Here is an 18131-nt window from a genome sequence, read left to right as displayed (position 1 = left end):
GGACTTTGGCTTCAGGTCCGAAAGGTTCTGAAGACTTCCGAGTGAGGGATCGAGAAATACTGACTTCGATATCTCAACATTGGTGTTAGTGGCCGATCGCAGCGCGATCTACTGGGGAGTGGCTGAACCGAGAAGAAGTCGACTCGTACACATCGCACTAGGCTACTTCAAAAGCATGGGGCTTATGGAGGAGACTTGTGGAGTGCTCTGGCGGCTTGGAAGAGAAAGGCAGGGAAGTGTTGGCTGCGTGCATCGCTAGGGGGCAGTGACGTTTAACGGGCGTTCAAACACCCAGGGGAAATAACTCACAAAACTACCACTAGAGATCAGAGGCGGTACATTCGAATGCTCGTGTCAAGACTTTGAGACAGGTCTTCCCTGCCCGGGGTTAAGAACCGGTCAAAGCTCTGGGCAGTGTTCCCAGGAAAGGCTGGAGAGGGGGGGGGGAAGGAGGTGAAAATTTGCAGGAGCAGTGGGAAAGGAGCTCTACTGAGCCAGGAGACGTGCCAGGACATTGAGGAAACTGAGTCCGAGGTATGCCTGAAATTGCTTGAGTAAGGCGGGGTCTTAGAAATGGGCTTCTCTGAGAGCTTGCAGGGCATAGCAGTTCTTGTCACGGCTGCAGGGAGAATTACAGGCGACGGGCGTGCGCCAAAGCCTGAATGCTAGCTCATGAGATGGTTGTCAAAAATCAGATACGTCACTGGGAACGAATTGGGGAACTAACCTGACAAAGATTAAGTGGGAGTATGCAGTGAATGGAAGAAGTTGAAGTTTAGCTACAAAATTACTGCTAAAATAATAATTTCAAAATTTTAATTTACAATTGTGCCGAAAAACGCTAATTGGCGGCACATTTGCGATCTTTTTAGGGGTGATTTTAAGGTTATCAAGCATAATAAATGTTTAGTGTTGTGAAAAACAGTGCGGAATGTCATCTACAAGTAGTGGAGGAGCCATTAAACGGAAGGCATTATGGTTTTAAAGAAAAACTGAATAATATGGGAAGTTGATGCATATCCAATGATAACAAGAGTGAGTATGGCAAAAAAAACTTGGTATGCCGCAGTCTACTTTGAACGAAATCGGGATTAAACGGGACCAACTTTTGGCTACTAGTGTTTCGTCAAAGTGTAAAAAAATTAAATTTGGTATATACACAAAATTTTCCAAATACAGTAAACTCTCGATTATCCGTGTTAATTGGGACCTTCCGATGCCCGGATAATTGAATGCCCATAAAAAAACCTGGATAATCCGTTTCACCACTTAAAAATTGTGTATTTACTGGCAAAAGAGGGTCTCTTCAGTAGAATTATGAGTACAAGCAAAGGCTTTGTATACCGCGTCCCAGCTTATTGGACCGTAAACAATACTGGCACTGTGTTGCCGCCACCCTTCCCCTGTCCCCTTTATTGCTTCGGGAGAGAGAGCGGCGGCAGTCCCAACTCAGCATCTCCCTCCACCCTTGACCTAAACCAAACATACAAAGCATTGTCAACATCTGCGTGGGTAGATGTTTTCATGCTTTTATGTTTAGAAGGCCCTGCCACACTGTCTGATCTACTAGCAAACTGCAAAAGTTTTTCTTCACTTTTATTAATGTCTCGCACGGTTTGGATTCCAATTTCATATTCCTGTGCTAATTTCGCGGCAGTTTCTCCTTTTTTTAACCTGTCCACAACTTTTAACTTCTCTGCTATTGTCAGCACTTTACGTTTCCTTTTACCAGACATCATTACAAAAACAAATGTTCCTGGGAGAACTGATGTTAATAACTGCGTGAAAAATGCCTCTTCCAGCCGTAATGAGTGTGGAAAAGTAAAAGAGGTAGAGGGACCTTTTTTTTTTTTAGCGTGACGGGGCGCTGTGAAAAGAAAATTTAAAAGGGTGGGTGGGGGAGGGAGTTGAGCCGGAAGCAGCAGTCAGGCATTCCTTTTTGGTTTAAAGTGTGACAAATTGACGAGTGAAGGTGGCGGGGGAACGAGGGTCTGAAGGGTCAGGTAAAAGGCTTTCTGACACAGCAGTAAAAAAAAAAAAAAAAAAAAAAGCGCGGCGTAGCCACACCCGGTCTTTTTTTTATTTTACAACTTCATAAAAAAATCAAGCACGGATAACCCGAAAACCGGATAATCCAGGCCCGGATAATCGAGAGTTTACTGTATGTAGTATGAGGAAGAGCTTGTGGGAACTGGACAATTTTGTGATGTGTCAGTCTGAAAATATGTTAATACAAACAACTCTGACCCAATATTTTTCAAAACAGTAAATTTTAAGTTACTGTTTTTTTTTTTTTTTTTTAATTTTTTTTATTGTGGTTATTGAATTAAATTCAGTTTAAATAATATACTTGTTTCACTTTTCCGGCATGCTGATGATAATAATAGGTGAGTGTAATTTTTGAGTTAATACAGTTTTTATGTAGCAATTGAATTTGAACTATGTATTTCCCTATTAAGAAGTTTTCTCGGTTAGGAAGTTTTAAGCATCCAGTTCCTTGAAAAAGTCTTTAACAGTGTTTTACTGTACTTAGTTAAATGCAGTTGCGTGTGATAAGCTTGCAGCCTCTGCTGAATGCAGTGATATTTCTATATTCCTTATTCAATCCCTTCCAAGCCATTGCTCTCTTGCCTTCTGAGCGAGATCCCAAGACTCAAGGGTATTTTAATCTGTTTGCTTTTGCATTCTTCCGTGCCCACCGCAGAATGTCATTGACTGTCTAGCCATAAAAAAGCTTTAAACACTATCAGAATTTTTTTTCAAGGCTTTTCTCGTGTTGTTCTGAAAATACTAGTTTCACTTAGTTACATGGATTTTTAGAAAATGTATCTTTTCCTGAAGACTTAAACACTTTTACCCATCAATGAACCACAGATTTAGTTACTTTGTGTTTTTCAGCAGCTTGCCTTGTAGCATTGCAGTATACATGCCTTTTCTACTAATAAAATTGTTACTACTGAATTTATAATTATTTAATAATCATGTTTCTTCTGTCATCCTTTCAACTTTGTTTTGCTAGTTATATTTACCTAATATTATGTGTAATGAGTTTTTTCTATTATTTATTTAAATTTGAATATTGTATTATAATTATATAGGTATTACGTTTTTATTAGAATGCAGATGTTGCATAATGATTCTAGAACAAGGGACTGTGTCTGGGGTGATGTGTAGAAAGAGAGAGGCATAAGAGGCCTGTAAGTGTGAGTGAGAACGAAACAGTGATTCCCCAGTAAGAGAGAGACTGTAACGATATCTCATCACTGCGTGGGAACTGGAGAACTACTCTCCCACGGTGTTGGAGAGAGAAGGAGAAAGTGAATCCCCTGTTTCTATGTGTGAAAATGGTTTTCAGTGTATATGTTCTGTGTTCTGATTGGCTTGTAATTGTTAGTGTGAATGAACAGTGTATGTGATTGGTCGGTGAGGTCATGTGACTGCCCTTCCTGTGTGGAGGAACCAGTGCCATGATCTCGTCAGTTGTCTGTCGATCGCTGCACAATGAGGGCGCGTTCGGTGGCTTCTCGCCAAATATGTAGGAGAATTGTGGAATAGAAAATTTAACGTTGGTGGTCAGAGCCATGCCGAGTTTTAAGTTAACCTAACATCTTTATTTTCATTCGGCCATTTAATTAGAAATTGTAATCATCTTCGTCGGCATTTTGGCTCGTGGCGACTGTGTTTCGCCAGGTGCGGCCAGGTTTGGGGCCTCACTAGTTGTGTACTTCAAGTAACTTTACTGAAGGACTTAATCTACGCTTGTTTTTTTTTTCTGCTTAATTTTCATCACCCGAGCGAAAAGCAATTATCGACAATTGGATGGATGAGCTGAATGCGTGAGAAAAATATTGAAAGTGATTGGATTCGGTTGTTTCGTCTTTCGGACAATAAAAAAAAACTCTCAAATGAAAAAGAAAGAAATTTTTTTTTATTTTATTAAGTGAATTGTAATAGCCTTAATGGCAGTCTGTCCGCTGTAAGGTCCATTACTGCCTTTTCAAAGTTCTCTCACCTTGGTCCAGGTATCACATTTTTACTTTTTGGTCACAGCATGTTGCTTGTAGACATCTGCGATTTGTGATTTTTCAGTTCGAATCAAATTCGAATCGAATTTCAAAAAAATTCATGAGTTTCAAATTTTTTTCGAATCAAATTTGAGAATATTTATTAAAATAACATAGATCATTAAAAAATTTTAACATTCCACCTTTGAAAAACTTGTCACATAATTCACAGTTTAAATCAAGTAACTAAAATTAAAGTGAGACTATATTGAAGCACAACCAGATACTCAAAAATTAAAAAAAAAAAAAAAAAAATTAAAAATTATATGTCTGTGGCACTAACATAAATCACTTTGCAAATCAATTCAAATTGTTATGGAGAAATGTGAGTTCATCGACATGGTGCGGCAACAACAATTATCTGCGGCTGGTAACTATGTTGCCTGCTGTAGAGAAAACTCTCTCACTTGCCACCTTATTTAGCATGTTTGACTTTCAAGGATAAAACTATTAATAAAAATATCACAGCATAATGAAGTGGTACAAAAGAAAAATAACAAATTTACTGTTTTTATCGCTTAAGCATTACACATTTTATTCTAAAATCAAGTTTATAATTAGGGGTGAGACCGTGGGTTCACTCTTAGCTGAGTTTTGAAATAAACAAACACCGTCGTATCACTGCGCCGCGTCAGCAAGTGATAGGCGGAATTCATCTTGCCGCCAAGCACTAGTTGCAACACACACACTTCAGTACAGTCGGTGCTAATAAATAACGGAGAAGAAGTATAACAGGAAGCACCGTAACACTTTGTTCAGCGTAGGTGGTTCATTTGCGAAGAAAAAATTATGCACTTTACGCCTAATAGCTGTCTTCACAAAATCATCACAAATTTTGATAACAGGATACTCAAGTTTCCTTTTCTTCCCGGGAGTTGTTAATGTCCCAGTGTCCTGTAATTCTTTCCTTGCACGAAGCACACTGCTCTTCGAAACACTCGTAAATTCCGCAGTTAAACTCGCGATATCGTTCACACGACAATCCGGATATTTGTCTGAAAATGTTTTAAAAACATTCAACACAGTAGTTTTCTGTGCTTTACAAAACTCGGTCCGGTGTCAGCCATAACAACCGTGCGTGCACGAATCCGAAATACAACTGTTGCGCCGGGCATCAACTGCACACTACACACGGCGTCTGCTAACATAATTGTAAGTAAATACTTGCTGACACATTAAACTGTAGTGGATATTAATAGTGAAATGCTATAATGCTATTTAACAATTGTTATAAAAAAAAGGCAGTGTAAAAATACTTACAAATGGTACGTAACCTAGGGACTATTTCTTGCGCACGAATAATGTGCGCGGCGGCCGGCAGCCAAAGAAATTGTTTGTTTACAAGAGGCTTTGTTTATTCCAAAACGCAGGTAAGAGTGAACGAAGAATACTATTATGCAAAAAAAAATTTCAAGTAATCCATAAAAACAAAACCTATTCATGGAAAGTACGTTTATTTAAAAAGGAGACTTTGCGAAAGCACGCCAAATAATTTAAATTAATGAGTGATTTAATAAAACCATTTTATTCAACGTAAAAGAAATAAAACCTGTAACAAGAACGTGATTTGTAACTGTACGCATAACGATCATGTGGGTTAACTCAGTTCTGACAGAGCGCGCGCGTGCGTGCAGTCTGCGAGCTATCGATATCAATTTTCGACTACGTGCGCACTCTCTATAAAGGAATACAGGAATCAACACAACCAAACTGGCGCTGCGTACGTTTTTATAAGCGGTATAAAGCGACTCCCGAGATGTTAAAGATGAAGTTTATAACTTTTAAAAACGTCTTTAAACACAATTTACACATCAGATTACTTTGTAATAGGATTAATTAATTTAGTAAGCAGTTTTATCAGAACGAACGGTGTAAACTGCGTAAAGTAATAGGTGCGTTGTAACAACGGAAATTTATTGCATTACATTAAATGAGGTTAAAACGGGACAGAAATAAAATGGTTCAAATAACGTGAAAACGTAAATAATGGTAACGTAAATAAGGGGTTTCGCTGTATAATTTTTTGTAAGTGGAAGATCTAATCATCCATTTACATTTCTTTTAAAAATGGGGTAGGGGGATGTCTTATATTAGTGTATCCGGGCCAGATTTTGCAAGTCGAATTATTGTAAAATGAATTTGATTCAAATTGACGAATCGAATATCAAAAAAAATCCAAACTCGAATTCGGAAATTTCGAATATTCGCAGAACCCTAGTTGCTTGTACAGTTCTGGAACAAAAAATGTATCAATTACAAGAAATTTTAACTTACAAAAACAGCAGGATGAAGGCCTTTTTCTATTTAGAGATAATAGGTTGAACAAGTTGCAGATAAATAACAAAATATTAACAATTAGTTTCAATTTTAAATAAGAACACGTTAAATTATTTTGCCTATAAATTAAAATGATGTACATTCAGAAAATTTCTAAGTAGTTTGGAAATAGATCATTGACGTTCAGCTGTTGTTCCTAGGAACAGTCGTATATATGTTCCTAGGTATGACAAGCATGTGTCTCCCTTAATAAAACAGCTGGCCATCTTGAATTTGATCACCATTATTGCAGGGTTAAATTTCAGTTAATTATCCCAAAAAAAATATATGAATTACACTTCAAAAGCAGTAAAATTGTTTTGTAAACCTTTTGTGTCTGTAAAGTACTCTAAATAATTATGAAAATTTGAGAAAAACTATTTCAGAATTTTACTTTAGGTAGGTATGCAAAAATATTAAAATGCACAAAATGACGTACCTGTTGAAGTCTTCACCATCAAACAGCATGAACAATTGATGGAATCCTAGCATCTGTTGCCAATCTGTTCAGATGAAATTCCCACCTCTTCTTAATTTTAGAGACTCCCTAGATATGACTGTACCTTAGGTAAACCACTCTCCTATGTATAAAATTGAAGTGCCCACGCATTGTCCGTGCTTTACCCAAAGTGAAAAAACTTAAATTTATTTGAGAGTACTAAATGTATTTTTTTAATTCAGAAATGAGAAAAACTGGTGAATGAATGATTGGAGTCAGTTTTTTCCATCAGATATAGACAATAATTTTCCTTTTATTTTGAACATCAATTGTGCAAAATTTCGTCAAGTAGTATCAAAACTTTCTTAATGAAATGGAGGGGTGTGGTCAGTGGCCTTCCTGTTTTTCTGAAGATCAAGTGTGCAAAATTTCATGAAACTCTTCTTTTACACACACACTCACACACACTCATATAAATGCACATACACACAATCTATTGCTTTGATAGTTTCTATATTTATTTTTATTGTAACTAAAATGTAAAGGCTGTATGCTTATCTAGTTTGAAATAACAAAACCAAGGGCTGAACTATGTATTTAAAGTAATTATACCAGTTAGTTAAACATTTATGAGCATATAGTTTTTATAATACAATAATATGTTAAATAAAATACGTAAAACCTTTTTTCCTAGTGGAATGATTGGATGCCTTGAATTTTGCCCAAAATTTTCAACGTGGCTATTAGAAATCACTGACATTACCACTAAATAACCATGATAAAATCAAAATGTTGGTTGTCTTCCATATTCGTTTCATATAAAAAAAATCTATGGCGTCAGTGACACATTGTGTTCCCAAGTGGTCACCATCTACCACATTCGAAGATGCTTTACTGACATTTTGTGTTGTGGCTATTGGAACCACTGAGATACATATACATAATATTACAGCATTAAAAAATCAGAGTAACAACAATATAATGCAAGGTTTATGACATATTTTTAAAATTGGGATTATTCTTATGATCTTTATATTTACAAAATATTGTAGTGCTCGTGTTGAGGTAGTAGTAGTGTGTTATTATGTTATATATGGTTGTGTATGCAGCCTGTCACTCGGTGATATATTCCGCTGTAGTGTGGGTGCTGTGTTGCACAATACATTCATGGTTGTATTGTGTTTACTGCTGTTTGTGTACTGGCAGTGTACTGGATTCTGATCCAGCAGTCAACCCACTTCAGCCACGTAAAACACAAGTACTGCGATAGCAATAACCAGCAAAAACAACACACACTTGCCTATAGCTTGTGACAAAACCTTAAGAGTGAGACAGGGATGCTTATCTACAATGAACAAAATACTGATTTTTTTAAAATATATATTTTATACAGCTCCAGAATTATACGTTTTCCAACGTAAACATATACCGATGCTATTAGGTTAGCTTGCAAAACCTATGTCTGATCAAACAAAACAAGAATAAGTAGTCTGTGTCAGACGAATGCAAATTAAAAACTGGAAGTTAAGTTGGACGCACTCACAAAAGTAGTATCATCACAAAACTATAGTCTTCACATTCCAATAGTTTCTTGGGGTTCAGTTTATGACATGAATTTTTCCAGCTAGCAGTAACCCAGTGATAGGCACAAAATCTATTCAAAGGACCACTGGGCCAAATGGACACAGATTGTTGTTAGGGAAGATTAGATGGTGTTATTTCTATTGTTTATGACCTTCAATGATGTAACAAGGAATGGTTACCTGTGGTGTGCCGTGGTGGAAATAGCTGCCAGCATAGGAAACACCAGTAGGATGGCTGGTGTAGAGACTTACTGCTATTGTTGTGCCACACGCACACACGCACGCGCACACACACACACACGCACACACAGACACACACGCACACACACAGACACACACGCACACACACACACACACAGTCCTATAATGCAGCCCAGCCTATCCTGTATTGAAGGTTTGGCTATAAGATGCTGCACGTCCCTAGGCCTACAACAAAGGCAGTTGCTATTTCAAAATTTCTAAATTCACACAGTCCAAATTGGCGCCTAAATATACCACTGAGTGTCGCAGGTTCAGTCCGTGGAGGCATGAGGAACTCCCTGAATAAACAGAACCTGGCATTTATATACCTGCGCCGGCTTACCCACGTCTTTCTGGGATTCATCCAGATTTGGTGCCTAAGTCTAACGTAACAATCACAATAAGCAACAATCCAAAATGAAAATTATGTAGTGGTGCATACACCACAACACACATAGTAAGTAATTAGTGATGTATTATAAAAAGTTTAATAAAAATGCACTTTATAATTAATATGGCAGTACTTCCTGCAGGTTCCTGATAACAGATGTGTAACTCCAATTCCTGTTATTTGAAAATTTGTCCGTGGAGTACTGTGTCTGTAGGATGCTCTCAAAACATAAACAATGAAACAATGGTGCATAGTTCATGGCAGACACGAGCACAGGAGGCGACAGTTCATAATATTTGTGTTTTTTAAGTTTATATTTATTATATTTATTACTAGCTAGCCGACCCGGCTTCGCACGGCTATACTAATGGAAAAAAATTAAGCCACATCTCCCATTTACAGTAATGGTAAATAAAAAAAAATTCAGTGAAAATTTATTACAATGCTGTATAATGTACCGGAGAGAAAATGAATAGCACCGATGGTTTCCCGACTCGTGCACGCAACATACAACTGATGTACCCGTACTTCGCTACGGCAGTCTACAGGCAGATCACTCTTGCGCCGCTCATTATACATGCCCCTCGTTGTGGGTACGCCACTGCCGCGCGATGCCCGTTGCCATGGAGACGCAGAAGGCATGAACAATGCAAAATCCTGTTCTCATGCAAAGTACCCACTGTTGCCTGGTTTTAACCACCCATGGGATCTAATTTTCGGAAATGTCATCCTGCATAACATAAGGAACATTACTGTGAAGTTTCAAGTCTGTAAAATACATATACTTGAAAAAAAGGGCAATAAAAAAACAAATTAAACACAGAGAGAGGAATAAAAACAATAGTTTAGGTTTGCGATTTAAAGTGATAAAAAGTATTTAAGTAAATACTAATTAAACTCTTATGAGGGTACTGATTGCTTTGTTGTTAATATCACACGGGTGTTTTTTACTTGTATGGGAAAATTAAGAATGATAAGGCATCTAGTGCGTGGCAACAATGTTAATAGGCAATAGAAAATAAACTTCTATGCGCCTGCGGCATTGTCAACACACACTTGGTACGTGTACTGCATGTTGTATCTAACCCCCTCCAACACATTTTATTCTAAATTGGATTTTTAGTAAGGATCCCTAATGTTATTGATAATATAATATAGCCTATAGCCTTCCCCGATAAATGTACTATCCAACACTGAAAGAATTTTTCAAATCGGACCAGTGGTTCCTGAGATTAGCGCATTCAAACAAACAAACAAACAAACAAACTCTTCAGCTTTATAATATTAGTATAGATATTTAACTTCATGTGGGCCGTGTACCAGCACAACATATGCAAAGTTTTGTTACCATATAGATTTATTTGGCACACACATACGCTTCTTATGTCCCCCAAAGTTCACGTTAGTGAATATATACAGGTTAAGGCCACCACACATGGTTGGCTATCACAATGACTTTAGAGTTATTCCATGTCAGTTCATCCAGGGCATGTAACCCATGTTTTTTTATTTTAATAAAAATTGGTTCAATTGTTAGGTGACAAAAGGCCACTTAAAATCCAAAATTTTAGATTTTTATCTCAAATACATACTTCCTGGGAAATCGAAGGTTCCTTTGTGACCATTTTTGGCCTAAAAACAGGTTGTAATGACAGCATAAATTGGTCAGTATCTGTGTTTCCTTGCTTTGTATTTCACTGTAATACCAATATTTCAGAATAAGAACACTTTTCCTTATGTAAAATTCTCTAGAGAATTCAAATTTTGCCACCAAGTTGCTATATCTAGAATGGTTTGTAAGTTATAACAGAATTATTAACATGACTGATGTTTCATGTATCATCTGCATCCTTATTACAAAATAGACTGTATCTCAAAAGGCAGACCTCACAAAAAAATGAGCTTGGTACTATGTGAAAGAGGAGGAAATTTTCTATAAGATACATTAAAAAAATAGTGGCTTTCTGTTGGAGTGCTGAAAAACAAAATGAAAATGACTTGATGATGTAAATGGGGCCCCTAACAAAAGGCAGCCAGAAGATGGAAGCAAAGAGGATTGAATACAAGGGTTGTGTATGTCCCATATTTTCCGCATATTACACAAGGATTTTGTGCAAATTTCAAAGCCTCTAATTACCTTCCCTGTGTTATCTCCCTGTGTTATCTGCAGAGCCATGTCATGTGACTGTACATATGTCATTTCTGCATGGAGTCTGCCTGCTAGCTATAAGAGAGGGGTTCTTTGATACTTGCTCTGTTCCCCTTGTCATTGGTTTTTTTTTTCTGTTTCCTCAGAGGCAGTTGGGAGATAGGCCTAATATCTGGGCTGTCACAGCAAATGCAGTATAGTGGCCTTTGAACAGAGGGGCAGAGGGGAGGAAAGCAATAAAGATAACCGGGGTCAGAGATAAGGCGTGTGTCTGCTACCATGCAGACTACACTGTGTAGGCCAGTCTTACTGCGCTGCCTGTGTATAATGTTAGTGGAAAGTCTTAGTTCATTATAAGTTGGATTAGAACTACATGGCTACCAGTACTACTAAACTAGAATTCTGTTCGGTTGGGAATGATATGCATGAAGAATGCCATAAAGAGTGTTATATTAAAACAAAGGGAATGAAAAGATTGGAATCACTTTCCAAAGATATTCAAACTCTTCTTGTACTGAGAACAGGTATTTCTAAACATAATCTTCAAACCATATGTTTTCATCACGAATTGTTTTATATTAAGAAGTAATGAAATGTTTCAGACACCATGTTGTGATCCTATGAAAGTGCATAATGTTCCAGTTAAGCGTTCTTTACAGTGCTACAGAAAAGCAGCAAACAAGGGACTTATTTTAATTCCTGGTAAAAAATTATGCTCCTCATGTAGGAATAGGTTGTATAATATTCAAGAAGTAGGTGCACAGGTATCTTCAGAATCATCTGAAAGTGACGTTGCAGAGGGTTTAGAGATTCAAGCATCAAAAGAAGAAACCCGTAGCTTACTTGACAAAAGTTTGGGAATATTTGCAACAGTCACCAATAAAACTGAATGCTGTACCACAACATGCAAAAGAAAAATATGGGAAACGTAACGTACAAGAGGTATCATCAGTTGTAGCAGACAAAATATCTAAAGTATTAGATGTACAGCTTCCAACCACATCAACTAGTGAAAGTAAAGAATTACAGAGGCATGAAGTGGAACAAAAGGCTGCCGATTTGGACCGTTTGGTAACTTTAATAAAGCAAAAGCTGCCCACAATGAATAGACAAGGAAAATTACAAATTCTTACCCTTATCCCTCAATCATGGGCCAGACAGAAGGCAGCACAAGAATTTGGTGTTTCTGAGTACATGGTAAGACAAGCAAGACAACTTACACTGGAAAAAGGAATCTGCACATTAGTTCATCCCACAGGTGGGAAGAAGTTACCTGAAGAAACTGTGCAGGTCATTCAAGATTTCTATCAAATTATGAGTTTTCCAGGGAAATGCCACGAATGAAAGATAAAGTTAGTATATCCAAAAATGTTTACAAACAGAAAAGACTTTTGCTATGCAACTTGCATTAGCTGTATTGTTCTTTTAAGGCAAAATATCCATCTCTCAAGGTAGGGTTTTCAAAGTTTTGTACGTTGCGTCCTAAATGGTGCGTTTTAGCTGGAAGTTCTGGAACCCATTCCGTCGGTGTCTGCACTATACATCAAAATGTTGAATTATTTCTTCGCTGTCTTCGTGTAGGTGAAAAGTATAGTTCACTTATTTTGTATCTTGTATGTGACATTTTAAATCCTGCCTGTATGCTAAGACAATGTGAGCAATGTCCTCCAGATACTCTAAAGCAGCATCTATATCATACTTTAGACTGTGATCCAGATGATGTAATTGAATATCAACAGTGGGTCAGTACAGACCGAACACAATTACAAACCCTTACCTCAAGTGTAGAAGACTTTATGGAAATTTTAGTACAAAAAATGGAACTCCTCATACCCCATTCCTATACCACAAAGAAACAATCGGACTACCTTAAGCAGCTGAAAGAGAAAATAAGTGAAAGAGAAGTTATAGCTTTATTATATTTCAGTGAAAATTTTTCCTTCGTTATCCAAAATGAAGCGCAAGGATACCATTGGACCAATAGTCAATGTACAGTTCATCCAGTAGTCATTTACTAAAAAAATTCAGACAATGCTAATTTGAAAACAAGCAGTCATTGTTTTTTGTCAAATGATTTGGATTATGATGTTTCCATGGTGTATAAAACACAGTCATAAATAGTCACATATGTTAAAATACACCTGCCTCGTGTAAAACACATACATTATTTCAGTGATGGTTGTGCTGCTCAGTACAAGAACTGCAAGAATATCCTCAATTTGTGCCACCACACACAAGATTTTCAGCTCACAGCTTCTTGGTCATTCTTACCACAAGCCATGGCAAATCATCTTGCGATGGAATTGGGGGAACTGTTAAGCGACTGACATCAAAAGCTAGTCTTCAACAACCATTCCAAGACCAAATTACATCAGTGTCTAAGATACCTACTTTAATGAACACATAACAGGTATTATCTTTCATTACATTGACAAGAATGATGTGAATGACGTTCGTTCGACTCTACAATAACGGTATACTATGGCAAAGACAATCCCAGACACAAGAGGGTTTCACAATGCTTCACCAATATCCCAGTATGAAATAGGAATGAAGAAAACAAGTCAGGATAATGCATATTCCTTAGTTTTCAATTTCGCTACAGCAGCTAGCAAAGACCCTGGTGGTATGATATCAAAACTGTATACTGGTTGCTATGTGTCTTGTGTGTATGACAAAAAATGGTTCGTTGGTGTTGTAAACAACATTGATAGGTCAGAAGAAAATGCTCAAGTAACCTTCATGCACCCTGCCGGTCCAAGTGCTTCCTTTTACTGGCCTTCACCTCGAGACGATGTGTGCTGGGTTCCTTTTGCACACATACTCAGCATCTTGCAGGCACCATCAACAAGCAGCTCTGGCAGAACTAACAGTTTTTTGAAAGAAGACTTGTGCAAGTGTGATATAGAATCGCAGCTTTATCAGAAAAGCAATGCAGTTTGCTAATTGCAAAAATTGGAGGATTGTGTCTGTAGATTCTAATTCATTGGCAATAGATTTGTGTAAGTAGGGAATTTTTTTATGTGTACATACAGCATTAGTAAGCGATTATCGAGTACATTACATGTTGCCAGCAGAAAGCCACTATTTTTTTTTAATGTATCTTATAGGAAATTTCCTTCTCTTTCACATAGTACCAAGCTCATTTTTTTGAGAGGTCTGCCTTTTGAGATACAGTCTATTTTGTAATAAGGATGCAGATGATATATGAAACATCAGTCATGTTAATAATTCTGTTATAACTTACAAACCATTCTAGATATAGCAATTTGGTGGCAAAATTTGAATTCTCTAGAGAATTTTACATAAGGAAAAGTGTTCTTATTCTGAAATATTGGTATTACAGTGAAATACAAAGCAAGTAAACACAGATACTGACCAATTTATGCTGTCATTACAACCTGTTTTAGGCCAAAAATGGTCACAACGAAACCTTTGATTTCTCAGGAAGTATTTGAGATAAAAATCTGAAATTTTGGTTTTTAAGTGGCCTTATGTCACCAAAAAAATGAACCAATTTTTATTAAAATTAAAAAACAATGGTTACATTTTCAATTTTTGTTGGATGAACTGACATGGAATGACCCTTTAGCTCGTGGGCGCATGCACATTATATACTTCATTGTGTTAACCTTCCATCCTTGGTGCATGCGCAGATAGACATATTTCTGTTCTAAAATTTCACCCTCAATGTGCTTAAAGAAGTATGATAACTTCAAAATAAGTTTTTTTTTTTTTACTTTCTGAAGCAATTTTAAGATTTAATAAATGCATTTCTATATTATTGGTTAAAGTAGAGAGATAAATTCCTAGGTAGAATGTAGCATTGCAGAGCCCTGCCCTCCCTAAGCTTTGCGGAGTATTTTTATGCCATTATATTTTCCAGTAAGACAGTAAGTATATCAGAAGACTTTATGGTCCAAGGTCATATTGACCTAGTTTTTCATCTTTGTATTAATATCCTTATAAGTAATTATTTTGATATTTAATTATTTATTCAAAAAAGCTGTTTCACAATGTTTTTTTTTTCTGGTTCTCACTTTGTTTGCTAGGTTTGTGTATATATTTGTGCAGTATTTTATTCATTTTAGATACAGTTTTTTATGACGGTATATTATGCTTGGCTTTATTTGAAAGCTATTATCATGTTTCTGGAACATTGTGTATTGTGTTGGTGAAAGAAAGAATGAGAGAGAGTTGCGTGCCACAGTGGCACATAAATTTTTAGACTTTTTTTTTTCAGCACAAAGACATTCTAATTGGTTCTGTATGTAATTCTTATGTTAGGAATAATGGCAGATGTTCTTTCTCATAGAAGACAGGAAAATTATCACGTTGTTGTGTCAGCCAATTAGAAAAAACGTAATTAATCATGTTTTATTTTTGCAGAAAAAGCCTCGTTGCGAGGGTTAAGAAATTTGTATACTTTTGTGTCCTTGTTAATGCTGTGTTGTTATTGGTCGGTAAGGTCTAGAACCTGCTAAGACACCAATGTCAATGTTCAAGAAGGCTCTTTTGTTTCTTTCACTACACGTAGCCTCATCATTAGTCGTTACTTGGACATTATGTGTCTGCGAGAGTAGGAGCGTGAGTGGCGGCTCACCAATTTAATACAGTTATGTAGTGTGGAAATGAATTTCACGCCATTAGTCCAGGCCATGTTGTTTATTAACCTTATATCGAAAAGATATTTAGAAGTTTTTGACCACAGGTGCCAGCGAAGGCCTAGAGTGGAGCCGTTTAGTTAATCTGTGGCCACACTAAGCAAACATCTGTCTGTCTGCCTTTTGTACCGTGCTTCACAACCAATAACGGGATTTTCGTTAACCAACTGAGTATAATATCATGTCCAAGTGATGAAGCAATTTGTTGTAGAAGTTTTGCTTTGACTGTGAGTTTTTAAATGTTTTGGGAGTATAAATGTTACTGCATTGTAAAATGGTGGCTCTGTTCTCTGTTTTTTAAAGAGAAAATAAATCAAAAAACTTTATTTGTCTTTTATTTATTCTAGGTAAACAGACATACATCAAAAAGTTAAATTTTATGGAATGGAAATTATTCTTGGCACCCATCATATTTGTTAGTGTTTCTTTTATGTATGTGCAATCAAGACCAGTTGAGAGCAAGCCTGAGGTCTGGATCATCACAAGATGAAAGCAGACATGTCTCTCGTGTTGCAGGCACTTGCATACTGATACACGGGCTCGTGGTGCATCGCAGCGACCCGAACAAGTCTTCAACGTCCAGGCACGCATACACGTTCCACGTCATTGACCAGAAGCACTGCACCTACTCCAGCGACAACTGGTTGCAGCTGAAGCCCGGGGAGAGCTTCCCATCCGTTTATAAGAACTGACAGTGAGGCAGCTCGGCATGCAGCATCAGCGACTCCAGCCAGTCCATCGCCTCACGGGGCAAGGGCATGGTGCTGTGTATACAGCTTTCAAGTGTTTGTATCAAAACTATACATCTAATTCTTTTAGGAATCTGCAGTAAAACTCAACTGTTACGTCAGGCCAATAAATGGACAGTGCGTTGTTTTTAAATACCAATATCAATATAATGCTTGTGTGTGTGAATCTTAACATGAAAGAAACATGCCAAAGTTTTTGCAAAAGAAACGTAAGTTACTAAGATTGTTTTCAATACTTAAATAAGCAAAAATAAATTAATAAATAAATAAAGATTATTTTATTTCTTTAAATTCTTGTGGTGTAAATAATTTCAGTTCCAGCCTATGATGTTCACATTCCACAAGGACACACATAACTTAATGCACCTTTTTACACCCATGATTGTACACTAAGTGAATATCTGTTGATAATATTTGTGGAACAACAAGTGCAACGGAGGTATATAGGTAATATTTTATAAATAGCCCTTCAATAAAAGTAATGACCAAAAAACTAAAAACATCAACATGGCGTGTCGGACAGAGCTTTAATACATAGCAGCTGGGGCATCGCTCACTGAGAGGCTGAACCAAGATGTAAGAGCAAAGCAGGTGAGGGGAAAAAAATAGTTTTCACAACCATCAAGGGAAAGATTATCAATAGTCAATAGGTAGGGCCATATAATTTTCGCGATCGCTAAAAACGAAAGAAAACCAGAAGAAACTATGAAATATGATTTTTCTGCAAAATTTGCCTTGTTTTGGTAAATTCATGAGAAAGAAAGTTCATGAAAAACAGAAAATATGTGTTAGCTTCTTTGTTAACACAACAGAGACAGTGCCTACTTGAATCATTTTGCTATGAAAATAATATGCAATCCATCATGTAAACATGGCAAGAAATGGCACTAATCCTAAAATAGGTCACTGTCAAACATACTTTATTGAATTTGTATTGTTTGCCATAAATGCATGTATTACGGAATGAAGTTTGGAATCCAAACTGTTTCTTTTCCCATAGAAACATTAGTGAAACATTCTCAACTGATAATTTTTGTCTAAGCTCAGATAACTGTGCGGTAAGTATGTAGCTGAAAAAATGTGAGCGAGTCTTTCAGTACTTGCCACTGATGTGTAACCATCTATCCTCGGTAACTACAAATTCATGTGTTCCAATGTTACAAATGAACTTCTAATACGAAACTTGGACACAAAATTTAACGTATAATTCTATAATATAATGCTGAGCATGATAAATCTATGCAAAATGTGTTTTCAACTAAATTTCTGGATGTGAATCACTAATTTATCACCTGCTACTAGTATTCGCTGCTGGAGCAGCTACATCAACTAGTGAATCATTCGCTTTGTAGAGTGAAAGGTGAAACTATATAATTAATCTGCTCTGATATAAGCAAAAAAGATTTGAAAAAATACTAAACCCTGGCTTTGGACCTAATTTTTGACAAGGAATTTTATTAAAATACTGCCCATCTGGTTAAAATTCACAAAAAGTTAATACTATAAAGTTTGTGCACACATTAGATGACTATAAAT

The 18131-nt window shown here is 36.8% G+C and overlaps 1 protein-coding gene across 3 annotated transcripts in view; it reads left to right on the top strand.

Annotated features, from left to right (window-relative positions):
* LOC134541449 (phytanoyl-CoA dioxygenase domain-containing protein 1 homolog) overlaps window positions 1–17205 on the top strand; it is a 62611-nt gene extending 45406 nt beyond the window's left edge. Inside the window, exon 5 of one of the 3 annotated variants that reach the window (XM_063384919.1) lies at window positions 16363–17205. In XM_063384919.1, the coding sequence (XP_063240989.1) occupies window positions 16363–16538 (176 nt within the window). In that variant the 3' untranslated portion in view covers window positions 16539–17205. The remainder of the gene's footprint in view (window positions 1–16362) is intronic. The other 2 variants (XM_063384937.1, XM_063384928.1) reach the window with 2 other exon arrangements.
* The last annotated feature ends 926 nt before the right edge of the window (window positions 17206–18131 follow it).

This window comes from Bacillus rossius, chromosome 1 (genome assembly GCF_032445375.1).
Source record: "Bacillus rossius redtenbacheri isolate Brsri chromosome 1, Brsri_v3, whole genome shotgun sequence".
In the NCBI taxonomy this organism is placed as follows: domain Eukaryota; kingdom Metazoa; phylum Arthropoda; class Insecta; order Phasmatodea; family Bacillidae; genus Bacillus; species Bacillus rossius.
This window is presented reverse-complemented; position numbering and strand designations above follow the sequence as displayed.